This window comes from Macadamia integrifolia, chromosome 1 (genome assembly GCF_013358625.1).
Source record: "Macadamia integrifolia cultivar HAES 741 chromosome 1, SCU_Mint_v3, whole genome shotgun sequence".
In the NCBI taxonomy this organism is placed as follows: Eukaryota; Viridiplantae; Streptophyta; class Magnoliopsida; order Proteales; family Proteaceae; genus Macadamia; species Macadamia integrifolia.
Genome location: NC_056557.1, coordinates 11,143,026 through 11,166,787, shown reverse-complemented (window position 1 = coordinate 11,166,787; position 23,762 = coordinate 11,143,026). Strand labels below are relative to the sequence as shown.

Below are 23,762 nucleotides of genomic sequence, written 5' to 3'. Positions count from 1 at the left end.
AAGAGTTCGGAGTATGAGGCTGAATGCAGGGTTGAGCAAGAGATTTTGGGCAGAAGCAGTGAACATAGCATGTTTCCTCATCAATATGTCTCCATCAAAGGCGATTGATTGTAAAATTCCTGAAGAGATATAGACAGGAAAACCAGTAGATTGTTCTATTCTAAAAATTTTTTGCTGTCTAGCCTATGCGCATGTTGAGAGTGAGCAGCGTTCCAAGTTAGACTCAAAGTCTAAGCAGTGGATCTTTTTTTATTTTAAGAAAGGTGTAAATGGATTCAAGTTGTGAGATCCAAGTTCACAAAAAGTTGTGGTTAGCAGAAACGTTGTATTTGATGAATCTTATATAGTGAAGTCAAATTACAATTCACAAGCAGTTGATGAAAATAAAGAAGGTTCTACTGTGTAGGTGGAGTTAGGTGAGTTAGAAACAATAAGAGAGAATGATTCATCAAGTGACTTACCAGGACAACAGGAAGCAGTAGAAGTTCCTTATACTGTGGCAAAGGGTAAAGGGAAGCGTACTCTCAAAGCACCTATGAGATATGGGTTTGAGGACATGGTTGCCTATGGCCTCACTGTAGGTACAGGTGATCCATCTTCCTACCATGATGCTTTGAGTGATGCACAACATAATAAATGGATGACAGCTATGATAGAGGAAATGGAATCTCTATAGAAGAATAAGACTTGGGAGATTGTGGAAAAACCTAATGGAAGAAAAATCATTGGGTGTAAATGGATCTTTCGTAAGAAAGAGGCAGCATCTGAGAAGGAGCGTGAAAGGTATAAGGCCAGACTTGTAGCCAAGGGCTATGCACAGAAGGAGGGGATAGACTACAATGAAATATTCTCTCCAGTGGTGAAACACACTTCGATCAAGGTACTACTTGCTTTGGTGGCCATATATGATTTAGAGCTTGAACAACTTGATGTGAAAACTGCATTTCTTTATAGTGACTTGGAGGAACAGATTTACATGGAGCAGCCTGAAGGTTTCAAGGTGCAGGGAAAGGAAGACCATGTTTGTCTGCTTAAGAGGTCGCTTTATGGCCTTAAGCAATCTCCTAGGCAATGGTACAAGCGCTTTGATTCCCATATGATGAAGATTGGCTACACAAGAAGTGAGTATGATAGTTGTGTTTATTATAAAGTGTCAAGTGATAATTCCATTATTTTTTTGATGCTTTATGTTGATGACATGCTCATTGCTGCAAAGAACAAACATGATATAGTCTCTTTCAAGTCTTTGTTGAGTGCTGAATTTGAGATGAAGGATCTTGGCGCCGCTAAGAAGATTCTTGGCATGGAAATCCTTAGAGATAGAAATGCAGGTAAACTTTGGGTAACTCAGAAGAGGTATATGGAAAAGATGCTAGAGCGTTTCAATATGGAAAAGGCTACGCCGGTTAGCACTCCGTTAGTTGGCCACTTCAAGTTATCTGAAAGGGAATTCCCTACAACACATGAGGAGGTGGAACAGATGTCTCAAGTCCCTTATGCTAGTGTAGTTGGGAGTCTCATGTATGCTATGGTTTGTAGCAGGCCGATGTGTCTCATGCAGTCAGTGTTGTTAGCAAATACATGAGTAATCCAGGGAAGAAGCATTGGAATGCAATTAAGTAAATTTTTAGATATTTGAGCAAGACTAAAGATATAGGTGTTATGTTCAGTGGTAAGGGAAGTTCTACAGAATTGACAGGTTATGTTGATTCTGACTATGCTGGTGATTTAGACAAGAGGAGGTCTACTACAGGGTATGTGTTTACATTGGCTGGTGGACCTATATTATGGAGGGTCATGCTTCAGTCTACAATTGCATTGTCCACTACAGAGGCAGAGTACATGACAGCAGTTGAGGCTACCAAGGAAGGAGTCTAGTTGGCTGGACTGGTTCATGAGTTGGGGTTGGAGCAAGGAGGTACAGTGTTACATTGTGACAGTCAGAGTGCCATACATTTTGCAAAGAATCAGGTGTTTCATGCAAGGACAAAGCATATTGATGTGAGATTTCATAAGATCAGGGAGCTTGTGTCAGAAGGTAGTATTCACTTGAGAAAAATTCATACAGATCTCAATCCTCCAGATATATTTACAAAGCCAGTTACTATAGAGAAGTTCGAGTCCTATTTGGACTTGATTAATATTACTCATTGTTGAAGATGAGGGACGCACCAAACAGGTGCGGGTTTGTACCTCTAACGAGGTACAATGATAAAGACGTCTACAAGTTATCTTTACAGGAGGTTCGACAGAATTCAAGCCAAGGTGGAGATTTTTGGTGTATGATGTCTTGTATTTCGTCGCAGTTTAATCCAGGGAGTACTGGTGCAGCACCTAGACAGGCAAGACGGCAGTCCCACTAGCCGGTTAGTGGGCAGTGGGGGTTGCAAGGGGGCAGGAGGCCCCCCTGCATAGCAAGGGGTGTAGGGGGACGCAGCCCCCCCGCTTGAATTTTTTATTTGAGGGCAATTGTGTACTTTTCGGATTAGGATTTTTTCGCTATATATTTGTAGTGAGGGTTTCTTTCTTTGTAATGCAAGTAATACTGAAAGGCATGAGGACGAGTGCTGTAACCCTATTCTCCATTGATAGTGAAGCAGGATCTCATCTCACCGGGGACGTAGGCAACCTTGCCGAACCTCGTAAAATCTGTGTGCATTGTTTGTTTTGTTTTTCCATTATCTTCTGCATCATTTTAGGGTTGCGTTTCTACAATTCCATATTGAAAATAAATCCATATCACTTGGTGGTGTAATTTGCTTTGTCTCGACGACTCTTACACTGTGGTAGACAACACAAGTGATAACAAAAGCAAACAAGAGAAATAGCACACATAACAATGGAACCATACTAACAATCAGGATTTTGTGGTCTGGTTTTGCATTTTCACCTTTTGAAAAAGAGGATTTGTGAGGTTCCAGACCACTTGCACTGGCACAGAGTGCCGAGTTGTTTCTTAAATCTTCTATTATAGCATTTTGAAAGGCTATGTTGTTTGGAAGTGGACCCTCAAACTCATTGTAAGATATATCAATGGATGTTAAGCTAGACATTCCATCGAATGCAGAAAAATGGTACCTGAGAGTTGATTGTAGGATATATTTAACTTTTCCAAGCTCTGTAATTTTTGAAACTGTGACGGTATCTCTCCATTGAGCCTGTTTTGACTAAGATCCAATAGAAGTTGAATCTAAACCAAGGGCCCGTTTGATAACGTTTCTGCTGTTTCTGTTTCAAGAAACGACAGAAACAGAAATTTCCGTTTCTGGGAACAGAAACAGAAATTTCCGTTTCTGGGAACAGAAACAGAATTTTGGGTGTTTGATAAACCTTGTTTCCGTTTGATAAGCCTTCTTTTCACACATCTGGCCCTTTTCATCTTCGCTTTCTCGCTCTTAAACCTAAACAGAACCCTCTTCCCCAATCCACTACACTCACTCTTGCTCTGGCTCTCCCAACCATGGAAGTTTTTAGCTTGCTCGAGTACTGGAACGGTGGTGGAGTTATCGGAAATAATGAACGCACCATAACTGGCACCACTACCATATCCACCACTCTTTAGCCGCAACCGGCGGTGGAAACGGAGGAAGATGGCGATGATGGTTCCTTCTTCGACATGGAGTTTATGGTGCCCGAAGACGACGATGGTGAAGGTGGAGATGAACACAATAACAGCAGCGGAGTCGACGAGGAAGATGACAGTGCCTCATCGGAATCTGTGGGAATTGATGGAGAGGAGTTCAACTTCAAGGTGTCTTCTGGGTCGAGTGATAGGAGAACGGACCTGGACGTGGACCCTTCGCTCTCACCTTCCGACGATCTGTTCTTTAAAGGAAGGCTTGTGCCGCTCGAGCCTTCGTCACTTGAATTCAACCATTCTGAGACAAACTCGAAGCCTCAATTCCTTGTCTCTTTGTTGAAATCTGCAACCAAGATCAGAGTCCTCATGTTGGAGTTTAAGAAACCCAAATCGACAACGGCTGACAAGATGGAGAGGAACTCTGTAGACGGAGCTAGTCGGAGACGGTGGTGATTGTAGTGATGCGAAACTCCGTCTTCAATATCGATTTTTTGTGCCCCATTTTTGTTTCGAGAAACGAGCCAAACAAGTAAAACTTGTTTCGTCATTCATGTTTCTTGAAGCATAAATTGTTATAAACTTCAATTTATGTTTCAAGAAACAAGTGGAACAGAACACATTTACTAAACGGTATTTATGCCGTTTCTTTGTTTCTGAGAACAAGAAAACACAGAAACACATTTCTGGTTACGTTATCAAATGGGCCTCAAGTTTCCAATTTGAATTGGAATATTTCCATTCAAGTTTCTTTTGGTATTTTTCCACTCAAACTGTTTGATGACAAATCAAGATTTGTTAGGCTGGATAGTCTTCCAACTTCTAATGGTAAACTGCCAGAAAGTTGGTTTCCACTCAGACTGAGATTTAGCAAAGATGTCAACTCACCAAATTCCTTAGGAATGTCTCCATACAGGTGATTTGAAGAAAGGTCAAGAAAATGCAATTGAGTTAGCATCCCAAGCTCCAGAGGTATCTTACCAGTAATATTATTCCCTGCCATCCGTAGAGCTTGCAGGTTTTGGCACTGTCCCCAGGTTGAAAATTCACCATGCAATTGAATCATAGATGCACAGATGAGGAATCGAAGCTGAGACCGTGTGCCTAATCCACACAATCCCCAGTTCACCCTAACCATCTAGGCAACCCACGGGTGGGTACTCTTCAATCGCTGATGGCAACTACCAACATGAATTTTTGCAACCGATATCATTCCCTATCCTTCCTCTGTTCCTCACTTTGCTTCTTGCTTCTTCCTACCCCTTTGCCTCCAGTTCGATCACCACTGGCACTAGTATTGGTTCTGCAGACCAAGCTGATGCTCTCCTCAAATGGAAAGCTATTCTTAGCAACCAAACCCAATCTGTTCTCCATTCATGGACACTACTTGATTCTAATGCCACCAATTCCTTTCTGCGATCTATCCCGTGGTGCGGTTGGATTGGAATTTCTTGCAATCCAAGGGGAATCATCACTGAAATTAACTTACCGAGTATGGGCTTATAAGGTATGATTACTACTTTCCCTTTCTTTCATTTCCTGCTCTTACACGTCTTGATCTCACTAATAATACATTTCTTGGCACTGTTCCATCCAACATTGCTAACCTTTCTGTTATCAACTACCTTGATCAGTCCATGAATTTCTCTGGCTTAGTTCCATTTGAAATCTGCTTACTTACTAGTCTTAAAATCTTGTAATGGATCGATACCTTATGGAATGGGAAGATTGAAAAATCTTACCGTTCTGACCATGTACTCCAACAAGATTATTACTTTCCAGGCTTAACGAATTGAGCTTTTTCAAATTTCCTATTTCCTGAGGAATGGTACCTGAAAGTTGATTTTGGTACAGGTATAGAATGGACAGATCTCTCAACTTACCAATAGATGTAGGGATTGAACCAATAATATTGGTTTGGTACAAATAAATATGCTGTAGACTGCTCAAATTACCTAGAGATTCAGGTATGAAACCAGAGAGGTTGTTGGAGTATAAGGCCAGAATGGTTAGGTCTTTCAATCTACCCATTCTGTTTGGTATTGATCCATTGAAATTATTCTGGTCAAGAAACAAGATTTTAAGACTGGTAAGTAAGCAGATTTCATATGGAATTAATCCAGAGAACTGATTCATGGACAGATCGAGGTAGTTGATAACCGAAAGGTTAGCAATGTTGGATGGAACAGTGCCAAGAAATTTATTATTAGTAAGATTCAGAGTTGTAAGAGCAGGAAATGATGGGATGGGGAAGTTATTCACCATACCTTGCAAGCCCATACTTGGTAAGTTAATATCAGTGATGATACCCCTTTGATCACAAGCAATTCCAATCCAACTGCACCACGGGTGAGATCGCAGAGAGGAATTGGTGGCATTACGATGAAGTAGTGTCCATGAATGGAGAACAGATTGGCTTTGGTTGTTGAGAGTAGCTTTCCATTTGAGGAGAGCATCAGCTTGGTCGACAGTGCCAGTGCTGATGGAATTCAAGGCGTAGAAGTTTAAAGAAGCAAGGAGCAAAGTAAAGAACAGGAAGGATAGGAGACTTAAGGAGAGAGATTCCAGTATAGATGGGTTGCAGGAAGCCATGTTTCTGGTTGCCTTCAGCGATTGACGAGTAATGGGAGCCTTATAGTGCAAAAATGATATATCGTCAGCCGACAGTGCCATGTAAAAAGCATTTAAAATTTGCATAGCAACTTGTCAGGGGCCCACTTGGTTGCGTCTGATCCATTCCAACCCTTCAGACCATGGTTTCAAGTATTGGTATCGATAGAATGTATCATATTGGTATTGGCTTCTTTTTATTTTTTATTTTTTTTAACCAAGATGTCCACACCTCAACTAATCCTCAAGAAGACTAGCACAGTAACCCATCGCCATGATCTCCACTTAAATCGCAGATGCACGGATGAGGAATCGAACCTGAGACCGTATGTCTAATCCACAAAATCACCAGTTTGCTCTAACCATCTGGGCAACCCACGGGTGAGTATAGAATAAATCTTGGGTGCCGACTAGACAAGCCAAAACTACCACCACTAGGTTATCCTAATACCCGTAAAAAATACTTTATCATCTAAATGAATACATCATATAGAATTTTACCATTTTTCACAAGCTATATGATGAGAAGATAATTTTGAATCTCCAAATAAAACAAAAGACATTAAAGTCCAGCTCCATTGTGCCACCTGTCAAGGGTTCAAATGCTCAAGATATCATCATTATTTTAGGTGAATAACATCATAATAGATTTTGAAATGGATGTTTTCTAACTTTTTTGCATTATACATTAACAAAATAATATTTTTTTCTTTCAATTACTATATGATTTTTACCAAATCCTATAAAATATTTTATGGAAATACAAATGTAACCTTAGGCTGTGTTTGGTAGCCAAGAGAAGAAAAGAAAAGAAAAGAAAAGATTGGTTTAAGAAATTCTCTTTGCACTTGGTCTGTCTTCAACATTTGAAATTCAAAATTCCCCTTGAGAATTATGAAATTTTCTTTTGTTTCCTAAAAAAAAGTTTTTTTTGCATAAAACACATGAAAACATGAGAAAATTTGAAAACATAATAAGACAAAAAATGAATGATTACACAATGATTTCCTATGTGTTCATATCTCTCATAAAATTTAAAATTTTTTGAATTTTTTTCTTTTCTTGGTTACTAAACATATATACTTTTTTTATTTTCTCACCGTTTCATTTATTTTCTTCTCTTTTCTTTTCTTTTCTTTTTTTGATTCTTTTTTCTTTTCTTTTCTTTTCTTTTCTTTTCTTCTCTTGCCTACCAAACATAGCCTAGTGATTGCCAATTAGACTAACACATTTTTTCATCCATACAAGCATGGATGGTTCTTTCTTAATGCCTATCTGTCTGTCACTAAAAATGCACTTTTCTTAAGAGGTGTTCAAAGTCTTTGCTTCTGCCTAAATTATTCTTGTTCGGATTATTCTTGCACCGTGAAAGTCTATTCTTTCAATAAACGTTTCCCACTTGATGATAGGCACTAGACTACCTTTGTTTCCAAGTGGTCAAAGTCTTTTGTAAACTATCTTCTTCCATTCCGACGGCCACCATGCCTTCCAAGGCACCGTTATTAGCCTGAAGCTGGCACCGGTGGTGGCCTCCTTCTCTGGTCCAGGACTCAATGGTATAGACTCGGAGATCCTCTAACCAAACTTGATCGCCCCTGGTGTCAACATTCTGGCCGCATGGACAGACGCTGGAGGACTAACCAGCTTAGATACTTCTCTTGGCCTAGAAGACCGATCTCCTTACAGGGTCAGGGTCGTGGTGGTGCTTCTCTATCTCACCGTCAGCTGCCAGTCCAAGAGGCATCTCGTGAGGAAAACATTGTCTCATCTCTGCCAGTAGCAGATTGCTCAAGGGGCATGGTCTCTATTGTGCATGAAGTAGGCCTAACTGACAGGGAAGCAGCTATGAGAGAGAAAAACGCAGCAGTAAAGGTCGTGGGCAGAAAGCAGAAGAAAAAAGGTGGTCAGTCTAAGAAGACTGGAAAGGGCACCACATCAAAACAGTGATCAATGAATGTTCTTTTTTGGAACATTCGGGGTCTGAGGAAGGCCACTGGTAAAAGGGCCCTTTGCTTGTTTTTGAGAGAGCATTCTCCAGATGTGCTGTGCTTAGCTGAACCAATGGTTCAAGTAAGTGACTTTCCTTCTTTATTTTTTAATAAATTGGGATATGCAATAGATTTCATCCATAACACTAGGCAGAGTAAAGCTCCTAACTTATGGATTATATGGAAGATTGGTTTACCCCGCCCTGTAGTCTTTGCCTCTTCGGATCAATCTATTTCCATTCTCTGCGATTGGTCTGGTAGCAAGATAGGTCTATCTTTCGTCCATGCTGGATCTTTTAAAGTTATTCGCAGGAATTTGTTGTTAGAGCTGGGGTTGCAGTTGTCCACTCTTATCCCCTGGTTAGTAATTGGGGACTTCAATGCCACTCTAGCTTCTCATGAGAAGCTAGGCCTTGGAGCTTTTAATCTTGGATCGGCAGCGAAATTTCAGGCCATGGTTGATGGGAGAGAGCTTCTTCCTGTTCCCTCTCTGGGAAAGAAATTTACTTGGTCAAATAATCGTCGTCGAGGCAATGTGAGGGCAATTCTGGATCGCTCCTTTTATAATGAGAAGTGGCTTGATTTCTTGAAGAATGTAAAGCAGCGGGTCTTGGTGTCCTCAGCGTCTGACCATGCCCCGTTATTAATAGCTTCAGACGATATTCCAAAGCCTAGAAATTCCCCCTTTCGTTTCCACAGTTTCTGGATGGAAAATGAAAGTTTTATTTCGGTTGTGGAGGATGCTTGGAGAGATCAGTTTGGTGGTGACCCTATTTTCATCTTGGCATCCAAATTAATAAGAGTTAAAGAGTCGTTGAGACCATGGACGAGGTCTACTTTTCCTAACTTGAACGATGAGCTCGAGAAGGCAAGGTTGGGCCTCAAGGAGGTTCAAGATATGATTGATGTAGCTGGTATGACAGATGAATTGTTCAAAAAGAAGCAGATGCAAAGACTACTTTGTTGAAAGCTAGTCAGTTGCATGACAAGCTATGGGCAGAGAAGGCAAAATTGAGATGGATAAAAGAAGGAGACTGTAACTCCAAATTTTTTCATCTATCTGTGAAATTAAGACGTGCAAAAAACCAGATCACCACTTTGAGAAAGGAGAACGGCTCATGGGTCTCTAACCAGAGTGACATTGCTTCTTATAGTTCTGAATTTTATCAGAGGTTTCACGAGGCTACTGAAACCATTATTCACAATGACTTGTTAGAAAATATTCCAAGAGTGTTGGAAGAGGATGATGTGGCGGTTCTGGAGTTTGTTCCGAGCAGGGATGAAATCAAGCAGGCGGTGTGGGACCTGGACCCAGCTAGCTCACCTGGTCCAGATGGCTTTCCTGGCAGCTTCTTTTGAAAATGCTGGCCTATAGTTGAGGTCGATTTTTGCAGGGCTATTAAAATTTTTTTTTAGGCTTGTCAACTTCCTAAAGGGATCAATAATTGTTTCATATCTCTCATTCCTAAGGTTGAAGGGGCAGCTTCCCTCGATAGGTTCCGTCCCATATGTATGGGGAATTTTTTCTGCAAGGTTTTGACTAAGATAATGGCATCTAGACTTCAGGTTTTATTACCTCGCTTGATCTCTGAGGAGCAAGGCGCTTTCCAGAAAGGTAAAATCATTTCAGCAAATATTTGCATGGCATCTTGAGCTCGCCAATATGATGCACACTATGGTAAGGGGTGGAGGTATGGGGCTGAAGTTGGATATTCAGAAGGCTTTTGATTCCTTATCCTGGGATTTTTTGTTCGCCACTTTGAAGAAGTTCGGTTTCTCTACAAGTTGGATCTCTTGGGTTTACCAAATCCTGATTTCCTCTCGGGTGTCTGTGCTTGTAAATGGAGGTCCTGTGGGTTTTTTTGAGGTGGGTCGTGGTCTTTGCCAAGGTGATCCTTTATCCCCTATTCTCTTTATTTTAGCAGAGGAGGTGCTTTGTAGAGGTTTGAGTGGTTTGACTCAAAAGGGGACGATAAAACCCCTCCCAGGTCCTCAAGGTGCGTCCACTCCCACTCACTTATAATTTTCCGATGACATCTTTATTTTTATAATGCCTCGGTCAAATATATAAAAAATATTCATGCTTTTCTGGTTAAATAGTAGGCCTTCTCAGGTCAGAAATTTACTTAGATAAAAGCAGTATTTTCTTTGGGAGTGTTGCTCCTCACAGAAAACACTTTATAAGTGACTACCTGGGTATTGCTCCTGCCGGTTTTCCTACAAAATATTTGGGGGTTGAGCTTTTTAAGGGCAGAGCTAAAAAAGATTACATGCTGCCCCTCTTGGATAAAATCAAGAGAAGGTTGTCTGGATGGAAGGGTAGACTGCTCTCCATGGCGGGAAGGGTGGAATTTGTAAAATCAATTTTCTCTAGTATTCCGATTCATAATTTTGGAATATATTGGTGGTCTGGTATTCAACAGGTAGAGAAGTGGATGTGTAACTTTATCTGGTCAGGAGATATGGAATCAAGGAAAAAGATTGTTGTAAAGTGGGACGAAGTCTGCAAACCCAAGAGGGAGGGAGGCCTAGGAATAAGGAGGTTACGTGATGTTAACTTTGCCTACCTCTGTAAGCTAGCATGGCAAATTAAACATGAAAAAACATTGATGAGCTCTTTTCTTCGTGCCCGATTCTTGAAGTCTGACGGATCTCTGACCTCTGGTCACCTCTCATCCTCTATTTGGCCTGGTCTCAAAAAGGTTTGGAAATGGATGGAATCTCAGGAGCAGTGGACTGTTGGAAATGGTCATCAAATTAAATTTTGGATAGATAGCTGGTTGGGAAATAAATCTATTGCAGAGCTTGCTGATCTGCAACTGGGTCTTTCCTATTCTCTATAGGCAAGGGTCTCAGATTTCATTAGACAAGGTGAGTGGAATTTCCCCCATCCTGAATCCATATTTTTTGAGAAAATTTTTAATCAAGCTAAGAGCATCAGGATCTCTTCCTTAGAAGTCAAATATCATTGGGGACCGACGTCTTCAGGTGTTGTTACCTTGAGATCGGCCTGGGATAAGGTGAGGAAGGAATCTCCAAAAGTGGCGTGGCTCTCTTTGGTTTGGAAGTGCCAACTTCAGCCAAGGCAATCGAATTTTGGTTGGAGAATGATCAAAAATAGACTTCCATCTGATGACAATGTCAAAAAATGTGGAATTAAGCTGCCCTCGGTTTGCTATATGTGCGGCATTGATGAGGAATCTAGAAATCGTTCTCTCTTCGAGTGCTCATTTGCAGCTCATCTATGGCAGGAGTTTTGTGGGTGCTTTGGAGTTAATTGGCCTGGTTTTGATGGTATTGACCGCTTGATGGCTTGGTGGAAGGATCAAGCTTCAAAGCTCTCCTTTAAGAGTGTATGGCTGAAGGGTTTTGTTTTAATTCCTTATTTCTTGTGGCTGGAAAGGAATAGAAGAAAATATGATGGAGTGGCTACCTCTACTAATCAATGCTTTGATTTGTTGAGAAATGATATTAGCTCCCAATCATTGGTGCTTTCAGGTTCGCTTCTATCCGTTATAGATCTTTTAAATGCTAGGAGATTGGGCTTTCCAGGTGTAAGGCATAGGCTCCATGAAAATTTTGAAATTTATTGGTGTCCCCCTCAACCAGACTAGGTTAAACTTAACACCGATGGATGTTCAATTGGTAACCCAGGAAAATCTGGTGTAGGGGATGTTCTAAGAAACGAGAAGGCTGAAGTAGTGGGAAACTTTCATAATTTCCTAGGAACTCGAACAAATCTTGAGGTAGAATTCCTAGCTGTAATGATTGGTCTTGAGGTGGTGCAACAACTCGGCATCCCCCGCCTTTGGATTGAATGTGATTCGACGGCGGTGGTTATTCTTTTCCAAAAGAAAAAACCTCCTTGGGTAGCATACCAGAAATGGATAAACTGCATGTCTTACTTGGTAGAAGTGGAATGGAAGATAACTCACTGTTTCCGTGAGGCAAACTTTGTTGCTGATTTCCTTTCCAAATCAGTGACTCGTTTTGAGATCTCGTCTCTGGTTACATCTTGGTCGCCTTTGGTGAAGAGGGACTTAGACATGAATGCCTGTGGTTGTCCTAGATATAGAATGTGTTAGGGTAAATTTTCCCCTTTTTAGGTGATGGTTGTTTAGGTGGTCGCCTCTTTCTACTGATGGCCATGCCGAAGGTGGATAGTGTGCGTCCCCTCTTCATCCTATGTAGAGGTGTGGTTTTCAAATCCCACATCTTTCTTTGTATCATATTTCTTGTTCTTTTTACTTTTTCTTAATATACATGATCTTTTAGCGAAAAAAAAAAGATTGTAAGGACAGAGCCATGGATAGCAAAGGTATCCAAAGATTTTTAGAAAAGAGTAGTCCGAAGAATTGCCTGTAACTAACGGATGGGGGGATTTGTTACTTGTGATAGAGGAAGGCATGCGATTGATGAGAAAGACTGCGGTTTCAAATGCATAATCCCAATAAGCCTAGGGAACAACTGCATGGGATAGTAGGGTAATCCCAGTTTCAGCAATGTGCCTATTACGGTGTTCAACTGTTCCCTGTTGCACATGAGTATGAGGGCAAGATAACCTATGTTGGATGCCCAACTTGACAAAGTAAGATGGGAGAGTACGGAATTCTCCCCCCAATCAGTTTGAATGGCCTTGATGGAGCAAGAGAACTAACGTTCCACAATGCCTGAAAAGTACAAAAGGCAGAGTAAACATCAAACTTCAACTTTAAAGCAGTAAACCAAATATATTTAATATGATCATCAACAAAAAATAACTATTCACATTCGAAGAAACTATGGGGTGGGGGCCCCATACATCACTAAAAACCAAATCCAAAGGAGCGGAATTACGAGAACTAGTTTCACATAGTGACAATCTACTAGCTTTTCCCATTTGGCAAGCAAAACATAAAGAAGGAGACTTCACGAGCTGATGACCAAGTAACATAAAACGAAGCGCACGTTCATGAGGGTGCCCTAAGAGATGATGCCAGAGACTGAAAGATGAGGCAGAGACCAGATTGGCATAAGGTGACACTGGAACGGAATAGAGACTGTTCTTACTATGTCCAATGAAGAGGGTTTGCTTGGTCTTCATATCCTTCACAAAGAAAAAAGAAGAGTGAGACTCAAAGTAAACATTATTGTCACGACAAAACTGTTGAACAAATAACAAAGAACAAGTGAGAGTGAGAACATGTAAAACATTAGAAAGAGAAAAGGAATGAGAGGGAGATGAGATTGAAGTAGTGTCTATGTGAGATATAGGAAGGCCCTTACCATTACCAACCACGAGTTGGTTATTACCTGTGTATAGATCGTAGGTGGAGAATTGGGTTAAGTCAGGGGTGGAATGGTGGGTGGCTCCAGTATCAGGGATCCAAGAGGTAGTGAAGGATTGTGGAGGTGTGGGGTGATGGGGTGGTGGCATGATGGTAGGAGGTTGAGAGGTAGGGAAGGGTGTAGTATGGTAGGCATTGGGTTGAGGTGCTGGCCGATTGTAGGGATGGGGAGGGATCGGTAGAATGGCGGCTCTGGTGGTCCCTGTGGGCGGTAGCAGGAAGTGTGTTTGATGATTAGTGCATCCACAGATTATGCATGGATTGTGAGCGAATGCATTAGAGCGGCCAAATCCACTAGCACAACCACGACCACAGCCTTTGGATTAGCCTGTACCACGACCACTAGTGGAAGGAGGGCCACGACCTTGGTGAGTGACATTGGCTGATGCATCGATGGCAGGATCAACAATGGGAAGGCGTGAGTGGAGAAGGTTCTTATGACTCATAAGGAGACCATGCATGTTGGTGTAGGAGATGGGCTCCTTTTATGCCATCATAATGGAAGTAAATGCTTGATATTCAATGCGTAGGGCCCAGAAGAAGTGGATGTTAAAGTCTTTCGTTGGGAGGGGCTTCCCTGCAGCTGCTAGCTCATCAGAGAGATGCTTGGCTCGATGGAGAAATTGAGTAATGGTCTCATTTGGTTTGTGAACCAGATTTTGAAGGGAGACGTTGATAGACAAAATCCTGGCTGTAGACAGATAACTGAATGCCGTATGGAGTGCATCATAAATCTCTTTGCTAGTAGTCCGTCCAATTGCTAACGAAAAGGCCTCTTCAGAGAGAGAGAGTGATGAGAAGGCTCATAATAGAAGCATCTTGTTCACGCTATGCCTTGGCTTTGATAGGATCTTGAGGGCAACGATAGTCACCGGTGACATAGTCGAATAGGCATTGGCCAGTGAGATAATGTACGACCTGTGTGCGCCAATAAATATAGTTCTTAGATGTAAGCTTTAGAGATATCATATGATGAACACCAAAGAGGGATGTGGGAGGTGGGGATGGTTCGGCCATGGTAGAAGAGGGAGGAGGTGGTTCGGTCATTAGGGATTGGAGAATAGAAAAGGCATATGAGGGGAAAAGGGGAGAAACGCAGGTTGGGGTTTTAGGCTTGCTTTTTTTTTTTTGAGAATAGGAGAGAGAAAGGATGTGGGTTGGTTTTGCGTTTTGCTTTGTTTTTTTTCTTTTGTTTTTTTTTTTTTTGTTTTGTGTTTGAGGGAAGAGGAGAGAATGTCTTTGGGAAAATAAAACGGGAAGTGGAGATGGAGAAAGGGACTTGTTCTCTTTGTTTTTTTTTTTTTTTTTTTTCTGAAAAGGAAGAGAGAGAGGTCATGGGCTGTGGGAGATAGAGAGGAGTGCGTGGTGATGAGAGAGGTGCTCAGTGGAGCTTATGATGCTCTTGATACCATGTTAAAGTAGTATATTGGCATTAACTTTAATGAGTGTACAATTGTGCTTTTATATAGAGATTACAGTTATTAAGTTATAGGCAAACTCTATGATCACATGTGGGAAACTCAAACTCTAATAGTAATAGGGTATGACTCTGTTAACATATGTGAGTAATGGACTGAAAGTCTATTATCACATATGAGAGTCCTATTCCAATTCTGTTGTCTCATGAGGTAGTCTTGGACTGCAAGTCAGTCTCTAGAGTTTTTTTTTTTCTCTAAAAAGTTATGTATATTAAAAGAAGAAAAAAGAACAAATATAGTACATCAGATGAGGGAGGGAGAAATACCCAACCCTCACAAAAGGAAGAGAGGGAGAAGCATTAATTCCACCTTCAGCATTGCCATTAGCAGAATTAAGCAACTAACAACTTCACCAAAACAAAAATTTTGGAAAAATTCCTAGGTAAATCTGAACCTAGGCTGACCCGATGCATCCATGACTAATTCCATCTGGACCAGAGTTGGCCAAATTGAAATTGGCGCTAACACTTCAAAACGAGCAGCTGACTTTGACAAAAAATCCGCCATTGAATTTGCTACCCTATAGCAATGGGTTATTTTCCATTCCGCATCCTCCAAATAGGAAACACAATTAATCCATCTTTGCTGAGCTATCCACGGACTTTGCCTCTTCTGAAATATAGTCACAACTACAACTGAATCGTATTCTATCCATAGCCGTTTCACATTGTGCTGCTTAGCTAATTCAATCCCTATCATAAGTACCAGAAATTCAGCCTCAAAATTTGTGTGAGTTCCTAGAAAATTTCTAAAATTTTCCACTACCTCTGCCTTTTCATTGTGAAGGATTCCCCCTCCTCCAGACTTCCTTGGATTACCAATAGAGCAACTATCCGAATTGAGTTTTATCCAACCTGAATTAGGAGGGCACCAGAAAATATTGAAGATTTCCCGAGGCCTTCTCCGCACCCCTAAAATACCCAAGCTTCTTGCAGTGACAAGATCCAAAATTGAGATGGCCGCCCCTGAATGAACCAGCCCTTGGCAGCTAATTTCGCTCTTCACTTGGCCAAAACAGTGCTCTTTTGATTTAGAGGTTCCTTCGAATTTTCTTCCATTCCTCTCCAACCAAGTGAAATAAGGGATCAGAACAAAACCCTTCAGCCACACCCCTTTAAAGGTGGTCTTCTTGGCTTGATCTTTCCACCAAGCTATCAATCTTTCAACCCCTTCAAATCCAGGCCACATAAACCCAAAACAACTACAAAATTTCTGCCACATGAAATTTGCAAAAGAGCATTCATACAAGGTATGATTTTTTGACTCTTCTGCTATGCCACAGAGAGTGCACTGTGATGGCAATGGGACCCCTCTCTTTTTCAAATTATCATTAGTAGCTAGCTTGTTTTTCAACATTCTCCATCCAAAGACAGATTGGCGAGGTTGGAGGTGAGAATTCCAAATCAATGAATACCACCCCACCTTTGGCGATTCCCATCTTACTTTCTCCCAAGCCGATTTTATTGTAAAAGCTCCAGAGGAATTTAATTCCCATTGACATATATCATCCAGATCTGAAATTATGATCTCCTTGGCCTGATCAAAGATATTTTGAAAAAATTCAGAACTCACCTAGTGAAAATTCCACTCACCTTGGCAAATGAAATCGGATACCTTTGCTTGCATTGAATCAAGGAGACCTATCTGCAGGCCATACAACTCCTCAATAGGCTTCTTTCCTAGCCAACTATCTTTTCAAAAATTTATCCTCTGACCATTCCCAACAGTCCATTGCTCATGAGACTCTACCCACCACCACACATTTTTAAGTCCAAGCCATATCAAAGAGGAGAGCTAGGTAGTTTTTAGCGAACCATCAACCTTCAAAAAACGAGCACAAAAGAAAACGCTCATAAGAGAATTTTCATGTTTAATTTGCCATGCTAATTTGCAAAGGCAGGAAAAATTAACGTCTCGCAACCTCCTAATGCCAAGACCGCCCTCCCTGGTAGGTTTACATACCTCATCCCACTTCACCACTATCTTCTTCCCTGTCTCCATGTCATTGGACTATATGAAGTTTCGCATTCACTTTTTTACTAATTTTATAGAACTTCCTGGCCACCAGTAAATCCCGAAATTATGAATAGGGAAGATTGAAATCACTGATTTGACCAACTCCACCCTACCAGCCATCGAGAGAAGCCTTCCCTTCCATCCCGACAGCCTCTTCTTGATTTTATCCATCACAGGTAACATGTGGTCCCGTTTAACTCTCCCCTTGAAGAGCTCCACACCTAAAAAATTAGTAGGCAGCCTCATAGATTGGATTCCCATAAAATTACTTATAACCCGTTTCCTGTGGAGGGCAACTTTTCCAAAGAACAAACTACTTTTTTCTAGATTAAATATTTGGCTGGAGAAAGCCTGATATTTATCAAGAAAGGCCTTAGACTTTTGACGAACTGAGCAGATGCATTTATGAAAATGAAAATGTCATCAGCGAACAATAAATGGGAGGGAATTAACACACCTCGAGGCCCAAGAAGAGATTTTATCAAACCATCATTTACCAGGCTTCTAAAACCTCTACAGAGAACCTCTTCTGCTAGAATAAATAAAAAGGGAGACAGAGAATCTCCTTGCCGGAGACCTCTACCAACCCCAAAGAACCCCACCGGGCCACCATTCACCAAGATCGAGATTCTGGAAGATATTAAAAGGTTGTGAATCCAAGAAATCCACCTGGAGGAGAACCCAAATTTGTTCAGAACTGCAAAGAGAAATTCCCAAGCTAGAGAGTCATATGCCTTTTGAACATCGAGCTTCAGCCCCATTCCACCACCCCTAACCGAAGAGTGCATCAAATTTGATAGTTCTGAAGCAAAGCTGATATTTGTCAAAATTATCTTACCCTGCTGGAAAGTGCCTTGCTCTTCCAAGACCAATTTAGGCAAAACAACAAGTAATCTTGAAGATAATATTTTTGATATCACTTTGCAATAAAAGTTCCCTATGCATATAGGTCGAAACCTATCTAGAGAGGCCGCACCCTCAACTTTGGGGATCAAGGAAATAAAACAATTGTTTATTCCTTTAGGAAGCCGCCCTTCCTTAAAGAATTTCTTCACTACCCTACAGAAATCATCCTCAACAATGGCCCAACACCGCCTGAAGAAGCTGCCTGGCAACCCATCAGGACCTAGAGAGCTTACAAGATCTAAATCCCAAACAGCCTATTTTATTTCATCCCCACTCGGGACAGTCTCCAATCCTGCCACATCCTCCTCCTTCAACACCCTGGGAATATTATCAAGAAGGTCATTATGAACTGTGACTGCATCAGCCTCATGAAATTTCTTAAAAAAATCAGAGACATAAGACGATATTCCCTATTGGTCTGAAACCCATGTTCCAACTTCCTTTTTTAGGGAGGTGATCTGATTTTTCAACCTCCTAAGCTTCACTGAAAGATAAAAAAATTTCGAGTTATAGTCTCCATTTTTCATCCATCTCAGTTTGGCTTTTTCAGCCCACAACTTCTCGTACATTTGGTTGGCCTTCAATAATACTGTTTTTGCATCTGTCTCTCTATTAAATAATTCATCATTCATCCCAACCACCTCTATCATGTCTTGAACCTTCTTTAATTCCAGCATTGCCTTGTCGACCTCATCATTCAGGTTAGGAAAGGTAGCCCTCGCCCAAACCTTTAAATTCTCCTTGACCTGCTTTAATTTTTGTGCCAAAACGAAAATTGGATAACCTCCTATCTGAGTTTTCCAAGCTTCCTCAACCACGGAGATAAATTGATCATTTTCCATCCAAAAGCTATGGAATCGGAAGGGGATATTTGTAGGCCTATGAACATCATCAGAGACAACTAATAGAGGGGCATGATTTGATACTGAAGACAACAATACACATTGCTTCACATTTCTAAACATGTCTATCCACTTCTCATTACAGAAACTCCGATCTAACACTACAGTTGCATGACCCCTTCTACGATTGTTAGTCATCAGTCTCTAGAGTTTGTGCTCACTGAAAATGCCTACAATGTAGGAGAGGTTGTTGAGTATAAGTATGACTCTAGAGGTTGAGTTCGAGTGGGATGCTAACTGTCCTGATACTCTCCCACCCTGTAAGAAAATCTTTGTACTTTGGCTTATTATCCTAATTAATTAGCCAGTGACGGCAACTCTGAATCGGTTTATTTAATTTCTATGATTGTTTTATCAATCTGTCTTTCTATGATTTTTTTATCAATCTGTCTTGCATCTTCTCCGGCAACATCCTCTAGAGCCGGCATTGGATTCCGAGATTATTTCACCTCTCTGGCCAGCACCAAACCAGACTTCAATTTTGTAAAAGTGGATTATACCAGACCTCTATCAGAGTTTGAAGCTTCAAAAAGGGAAGCCTCCTGCAGATTACGGATGGATGAACGGCGGGCACCCTTAATGTGAACCTTCTCTTTCTCCCTCTCACGCCTCTTCTGGTCGTAAATCCTAAATCTTTTATATCAAAGAAAGAAAGGAAGGAAGGAGGGAAAATGGAAGAAGAAGAGATACGCTTAAGATAAATGTTCTATCGTAGTTTTGCACTATGGTTTTCTTTATTTTTGTTTATTTCTATTTTTAATGTTAAGCGTTGTGTTTATTAGTAAATTTCAAGTACTTCATCAGTACTCTTAAAAAATAAAGGGAAAAAAGTCATTGTTTCACTGTTCCTAAGTTATACTCTTTTAAGATATTCTTTGTTTTTTGGTTGAATGAAAAATATATTAAAATTAAACGAAAAAATAGATACAATAGACAAAGTTTAAACTGGCTAAACAAAGGGCAAAGGTCCTATCCATTGTAAGCTAACCCGAAGCAGGATAGAAAACCATAAAGGGAAAGGAAAGAAACAAGCAAAAAAGTCGGAGGAAGAAGAAAATGGGGTGAAGGGAGAAACAAGCAAAAACAGAAGGGAAGCAAGAAAATGAGGGGAAAAGGATCCAAAACATGGAGATTTGTAAGCGAAAGCCCATTTGTTTTTGGCGCATTTGCTGTTTTCTCCTTCTTTCCTATGAAGGTGACTGCACTGAACTAGTTAGAGGTGGTTACTTGGGATTGACCTAAGAAGGGGGCACTTGCTATGGTAGACATTGAATTAATACAAATATTCTTCATAATTGCACCAATAATATTTTGTTTTCATTTTTTACAGAAAATCTTTAACAACTAGACAAAAGAGAAAAAAATAAGTGGCGACAATTTCGATACACCACTGGTTACCACTCCGAGTTAAGGGTGTAAATTTTCAGCCAAAAAAAAAAGAGTTAAGGGTGTAAATTGGTCCAGAACCAGGTATATAGTTCAGTTTCGGTGTGATTTCAAGGAGTTTTGGTGTGATCTAGAATAGGATCAAGTCTCATTTCGGTTCTGAAAATCAGTACTTATACCTAACTTGTCCTGTTCCAGTTCTTATTCGGTTCCTAAATTTGGTTCTTTCATGGTTTGGATACAATTATGATACTCGATTTATAATATATATATATATATATCTATAATCTACTATAACATAATAATATTATAAAATCTATAACTAAATTAGTAATATATATTATAACATATTATTATTATATTATATTAGTATACTATAATATATATTGGTATCCAAATCTGATTCAATTTTGATTCTAATCATTGATTCTTACGCTGAAACCAGAAAATAACCATGTCTCGGCTCAATTCTATTTTCTAGATCTAAATTGTAACCATATTCTATTCGATCCGATTTGATTCTAGTTATTTGATTTGGAATTGATTTCGATTTTTTGTTTTGATTAAGATTTGACACCCTTACTCCTAATTCCAAAAGAAAGGTTTTGTGGATGTAACTTTTAGGGTAAAAATTATAAGGTAATGGCCAAGGCGAGAGTTGGGACCTATTTGGATCTTTGCTCGCGTCATAAGGGGGTGTTTGGTTCGGTAAATCTTTGGGATGATATTCTTTAGAATGATAATTCTTAATTTTTGGAGCTATTTAGTTCCACTAGATTGACCCTCATAAGTGAGCACCCTACTTCCCATGAATGACCATATTACAAAGGATGTGTTCCAAATCTGAGTTTACCTCAACACCTAAACTCATATTTGAGCAACATTTTTACCACCTAATATAAAAGGAGAAAGCGGAAAGAAGTTCTCTACGGAAGCCAATATCTCAACCCGTGAGAAACATGTACTAGCCTAAAGGTAGGGGTGTCAATTCCTAAATCGAACCGGTAAAACCGGTCGGACCAAACCGATAACAACACGGACCAAACCGAACCGAAGCCTTATTGGTTCCATTTGGTTTGGAGTATTGCAACCCCAAAACCAAACCGAACAGCACCGAAAATCGGATGAACCCAAAACCAAACCGAAACCGGCTCAAAACCCAGACCGAAACTGAAACCAAACCGGTAAGAAATTAAAACACTCCAAAATTCATTAATAAAATCAAAATTTGCATAGTTTTGTATACATTTGTATTGAAAGTCGAATCCAAACTGGACCAAAAACCAAAACCAACCCGGTTACAAATCGATTTAAGAAACCGAAGACAAATCGAAACCAAACCGCACCGAAATCAAAATCGAAACCAAATCGAAACCGGAATTTCCTTATTGGTTTGGTTTCGGTTTCAGCTTTCCCACACCGAAATCGACTCAACCCGGACCAAAACCGAGCTGGACCGATCGATTGACACCCCTACCTCAAAGCAACCAAACGATTTTTCAGAAAGAAACATAATTCAGAAAAATGTCTATCAAAAGATTAACATTCATATCCGATATATACACCATTTGATTTACCGAAGCAAACACCCCCTAAGGGGTACCGCATTGGGTCACTTTCAACTGGGCTACGTGTTAAAATTATTGTGGTGTTGTCTTTCTTTCCATATGGCCAAGGTCATGTAAAGCACAGTTTGACTTCTTCTCCCCTCCAAATTAGAAAAAAAAGAAAGATGACAAATGAACTTGACCCAGTTTTCCTCTACTTATCAAGTATGGTTCACCCACCATCCTAGGGGTGGGGTCAAGACTTTGTGTCCACTTGACAAAGCGGGGGAGTAAGAAGTTGCAGAAGATAAATGACCCTTTCCAAGACTTCTTAGCCATTCTTATAAATGGCCTTCCTTTAGCTTCTTCCTCATAGTGTAAGAATTTTTAAGTTGGCTTATCATCATCCTTTACCAGTAATGGCTACTCTGAAACGTTTATATTTCATCTCTTTGATTGTTTTATCAATCTGTCTTGCATTTTGTCAAGTTTCATCTGCTCGAGACTATCCCACCAGTCCCAGCACCAAACTGGATCCTGAATTTTTTGAAGTGAAGAATAATGGAGCTCTGGTTACAGAGTTTTTGGTTCTTCGGAAGCTTGCACAGTATGGTCCCGGGGATGGTCCAGGTCCTGGTGGGCCAGGAGGCTGGTCGAGGCATCGCACACGCCCTTAATCTTAATTCTTTCTCTTGCGCCACCCCCCCCCCCCCTCTCTTGAATCCCATCTAATGTTGAGCTTTGAGTTCATTAGGAAGAAAGTAATCTGCTATACGGTCCATAAGGTATGCTTTCAATATGTATTTTCTTTAGTAAGGTATTCTGTTTGTATTTTGTACTCCGAGGAAAAGTAAAAGAAAAAGACTTTTCTTCTTTATGATATTTATAATGAAGATTAGATCTCTTACTGCTCCTAAAAGGTCAAAAACCTTTGTAGAAATTTATGCTTATCTAGAGGGGAAAATTCAACATAGATGTGGGAAGGCAACAATTGCTTTACACGATGAGATCATTTTTATGTACGGGAGATGTGAGACTTTAGGTAATCGTGGAAAGGGCCCTAATTTTAAGGGAGGTCGTGTGATCTTTGAGGGGAGAAAGTACTTGATAGAATCTGTTACGCAATGTACTTTTCAGAGAGGAGCTATATTGTTAAGTACACTAAGTTTCCTATCATCGATGAGGTAGCAAGATTAGGGGAAGAACTTGATGGCTTCAAGTAAGTTAAGCAAAGAAAAGATAAGGGAAAAAATAATGGGGAGCAGGCTTAATGGAAGTCTAACCGTCTTGTCTCATCGTGAAAGTGATTTGCTCAAGTTTCTTTTCTAGATTAGAAATGTGTATGATCCCGAGATTTAGTATCTCTTGGAATTGATTTTTTGTTAGGAGATTTCTGGCCCCCTGTTGTTGGCTTCGCCAAAGGTGGGGGTTATTGTCTTTTTTATGTTGGTGTATCTAGCTTGATTAATAAGTTCTTTTTTTCTTCTTTAATGCAAATGATCTTTTAGTGAAAAAATATTTTTTCTTCTTTAATGCAAATGATCTTTGAGTGAAAAAATACAATTAAATGCGTATTTGAGGTAATAATAGCCACTCACGCATTGATTTGAATTAGAGAATATATAAATTAGAAATGCTATTTGTGAGGTTATATAACTCTACATGTATTCCATTATAATGGATGGAATTAATAATATTACATACAGAGAAATAGAATATTTACACAATACTGCTAACCCAATTTTGATTATTACATGTAACATTTTCAACTGCTTGTGTAAATTTTTTAAAGAAAAAATAAAAATCAAAGGGTTGTTTAGCCAACCTCCTCCCTTGAGCAGATGATAAAAAGAGCTTCTTTGCATAGTTGGAAATTAGGTTTTTGGACGTGACTTGCCTTTTTCTAAACTTGATGAGTTGGGCGAGTCATACTTTGTCAAGGCAAGTTTTTTTTTTTTTTTTTTTTCTTCTCCAAGTGAGTAGGCTGAGGTTATAATTGCTTCATAGATGAGAATAATAAAAAAA

The 23,762-nt window shown here is 40.1% G+C and overlaps 2 protein-coding genes across 2 annotated transcripts; one reads left to right on the top strand and one right to left on the bottom strand.

Moving 5' to 3' along the window:
* Positions 1–4,319: 4,319 nt before the first annotated feature.
* LOC122062398 (probable leucine-rich repeat receptor-like protein kinase At1g35710) lies at positions 4,320–6,250 on the bottom strand. Its single transcript, XM_042626053.1, has 3 exons — positions 5,533–6,250; positions 5,320–5,409; positions 4,320–4,681 (listed from the first exon to the last, which is right to left on the bottom strand). The coding sequence occupies exons 1-3, from the start codon at positions 6,248–6,250 to the stop codon at positions 4,320–4,322; spliced, it is 1,170 nt and encodes a 389-aa protein (XP_042481987.1).
* Positions 6,251–8,137: 1,887 nt separating this feature from the next.
* On the top strand, positions 8,138–9,534 carry LOC122062313. The gene is made up of 2 exons (XM_042625939.1): positions 8,138–9,089; positions 9,176–9,534. The coding sequence occupies exons 1-2, from the start codon at positions 8,138–8,140 to the stop codon at positions 9,532–9,534; spliced, it is 1,311 nt and encodes a 436-aa protein (XP_042481873.1).
* The last annotated feature ends 14,228 nt before the right edge of the window (positions 9,535–23,762 follow it).

Excerpts from the sequence above, each read along its gene's own strand:
- LOC122062398 (XM_042626053.1), bottom strand. The coding sequence starts at position 6,250 with ATGGCACTGTCGGCTGACGATATATCATTTTTGCACTATAAGGCTCCC. Across the intron at positions 5,410-5,532 it reads TTTCATACCTGAATCTCTAG|GTACCATTCCTCAGGAAATA; the intron begins GTAATTTGAGCA and ends ATCAACTTTCAG. Across the intron at positions 4,682-5,319 it reads TGGAGTACATGGTCAGAACG|GCACACGGTCTCAGCTTCGA; the intron begins GTAAGATTTTTC and ends TGTGTGGATTAG.
- LOC122062313 (XM_042625939.1), top strand. The coding sequence starts at position 8,138 with ATGAATGTTCTTTTTTGGAACATTCGGGGTCTGAGGAAGGCCACTGGT. Across the intron at positions 9,090-9,175 it reads AGATATGATTGATGTAGCTG|AGAAGGCAAAATTGAGATGG; the intron begins GTATGACAGATG and ends AGCTATGGGCAG.